Source organism: Eurypyga helias, unplaced genomic scaffold (genome assembly GCF_000690775.1).
Source record: "Eurypyga helias isolate BGI_N326 unplaced genomic scaffold, ASM69077v1 scaffold21686, whole genome shotgun sequence".
NCBI classification, from domain to species: domain Eukaryota; kingdom Metazoa; phylum Chordata; class Aves; order Eurypygiformes; family Eurypygidae; genus Eurypyga; species Eurypyga helias.
The window spans coordinates 4,766-6,993 of NW_010258799.1; the positions used below are offsets into that span (position 1 = coordinate 4,766).

At 58.2% G+C, this 2,228-nt stretch overlaps 2 protein-coding genes across 2 annotated transcripts in view; one reads left to right on the top strand and one right to left on the bottom strand.

The window, feature by feature from the left end:
- The window catches only part of SYTL4 (synaptotagmin-like 4), a gene marked incomplete at its 5' end in the record, with an annotated part of 5,566 nt that extends 4,236 nt beyond the window's left edge, over positions 1 to 1,330 (top strand). The window contains 3 exons of the mRNA XM_010154497.1: positions 61 to 160; positions 713 to 921; positions 1,042 to 1,330. Of these exons, the coding sequence (XP_010152799.1) occupies positions 61 to 160; positions 713 to 921; positions 1,042 to 1,184 (452 nt within the window). The remainder of the gene's footprint in view (positions 1 to 60; positions 161 to 712; positions 922 to 1,041) is intronic.
- A 177-nt stretch (positions 1,331 to 1,507) lies between these two features.
- Positions 1,508 to 2,228, bottom strand: part of SRPX2 (sushi-repeat containing protein, X-linked 2) — a gene marked incomplete at its 5' end in the record, with an annotated part of 3,456 nt that continues 2,735 nt past the window's right edge. Inside the window, 1 exon segment of the mRNA XM_010154498.1 lies at positions 1,508 to 1,580. Within this exon segment, the coding sequence (XP_010152800.1) occupies positions 1,508 to 1,580 (73 nt within the window).

Here is a 2,228-nt window from a genome sequence, read left to right on the forward strand (position 1 = left end):
TCCAGAAGTTTGGTGGGAATGAAGGTTGATGAATTCTTGCTGTGTTGGGTTTTTCCCCAGGCAAAACGGGGGAAGGTGGTGAGCTTCAGGTCTGGATCAAAGAAGCCAAGAACCTCACAGCTGCCAAATCTGGGGGTACCTCAGACAGCTTTGTCAAGGGGTGAGTGTGGGTCCCAGGTGGGAGGGGAGCAATGAATGCACTGTCCTCCCTGGCTGCATCACAGGGCACTTCCCAGAGCTGCTCTAGGGACCTGGGGGAGGGAAAGGGTCTCTGCCAGCTGCACTGCGCTGCCTGCATCGGTACCCTGAAAGTCACCATCTGCCCAGAGACAAGCTGCTCCTGGTAGCAAATGTGCTCCTGGCATTTGGCCGTTTGGGAGGTTGTGGTGGGAGGCTGTGCACAAGGCAGAGCTTCAGTTGCCATCAAATCATCTTCCCAGAGATCAACAAGACACTGGGCAGCATGGCTGGGGGTGAGCAGGCTCCAGTCCTTGCCCTCTCCCCTCCTTATGCAGCTTGCAGTCTTGGGGGGGGCAGGATTGTCAGGAGGCAGGATAGACCCATTCCCTTGCAGACTGTTGCAGTCCTTCTTCCCAAGCCATGTCAGGGAAGGTGGGCTCCAGGCCAGGTCCTGGGGTGCTGAGGGGCCCCAGGTCCTGGGGCAGAAGGCAGTGGTGCACGTGCTGCTAACCCAAGGGGCTGCTTCCCCCAGCTACCTCCTGCCACACAAAACCAAAGCCTCCAAGAGGAAGACGCCTGTGGTGAAGAAGACCCTGAACCCTCACTACAACCACACCTTTGTCTACAACGTTATCAACCCCGAGGACCTGCAGCACATCTGCCTCGAGCTGACGGTCTGGGACCGGGAGCCACTGTCCAGCAACGACTTCCTTGGGGGTGTCCGTCTGGGGGTGGGCAATGGTGAGGAGCCCTGGGGTCCTGTTGAACCCTGGGGACAAGCAGCCTTGCTTGGGGCTGCCTGGCTGTGGGCAGGAGGCTGCTCTGGCAGTGACTGCTGCCCACGTCCCTCCTTTCTCCCAGGCATGAGCAACGGGCAGGCTGTGGACTGGATGGACTCCACAGGTGAGGAGCTGAACCTGTGGCAGAAGATGTGCCAGTACCCGGGCTCGTGGGCGGAGGGGACACTCCAGCTCCGTTCCACCATGGCCAAGCTGAGGCCATAGGCTGTGGCACCGGCACCAGGACTTGGTTGAGGGCTGGCACTGCTGCTCAGGAGCCACAGTCACTACACAGCCTGCCAGGGCTGCCAATGGGGGTTGGTTGGGGTGGCTTTTTTTCTTATACTTTAATAAACATGACCTTCTCTAAACAGGCTTGAGCAGAAAGTCTTCTTGGCCTAGCTTTGGTTAAAGGGTTTTTCTTTTGTCTTAGGCTTTGCAACAACTTTCAGGCTGAACTGGAGTCCTTGTGGAACCTCCCTTCTTCCCCCCCAGGGCAAAATGCTTTGAAATGTGGTTAGGTTTTTTTCTTTTCGTTCTTCTTACTCCTACGCACTCTGTTTCACAGTCTGCTCCCTCATCTTCTCCACTCCCTCCTGCAGGATGCTCAGCTTGGGGAGGCTAAGGGTAGTGGTGCCCAGGAAGGATTTGTTTCGCAGGCTGCTCTGCGACACAATGTCTGCTAGCAGTGACTTTTTATACAAATTTGTTTATTTAAAGTTAATAATTCTACTGCCAAAACAGTTCCCAGGAAGGCTGTCCCGTGGCTGGTGGGAGGGGAAGTGAGGGGTAGGGTGGGGAGGGCAAGCCCTTGGGGTGGGCTGCATGCTGGCTGGCTGCTACGGGCTTTGCTGAGCGTGGGGCTGTTTGCTCTGACTAAAGGCTTTCCAGCAGGACCCCGACAGCAGCTCCTGTCCGGCAGGGCTCAACCCCAGGTGGGGAGAGGGTGGGTTCGGGTTGTGCACGGGGTGAGGATGACGAAGCTGCTGTGTTAGGTGCTATCGCCCTGCCTGTCCCGTCCACTCTACTCTGGCAGCCCAGTGTCTGGCTCCCCATCTCACCCCTGCCCTGGGGTTTGAGCAGAGGCACTTGGGTGGCTCCTGCCATGGTCCTGGCTGGGTGGAGCTATTCCACTGTGCAGCCGGAGGCTGCTCCTGGCTGCTGGGTGGTGGGGATGCTGCTGGCATGTGGTACCCGTCCCTGCTCACCTCTCTGTGCCGGATCAGCCGGAGAGGGGCTCCCCTTCCCCTCGAGGTCCTGGGCACCCTG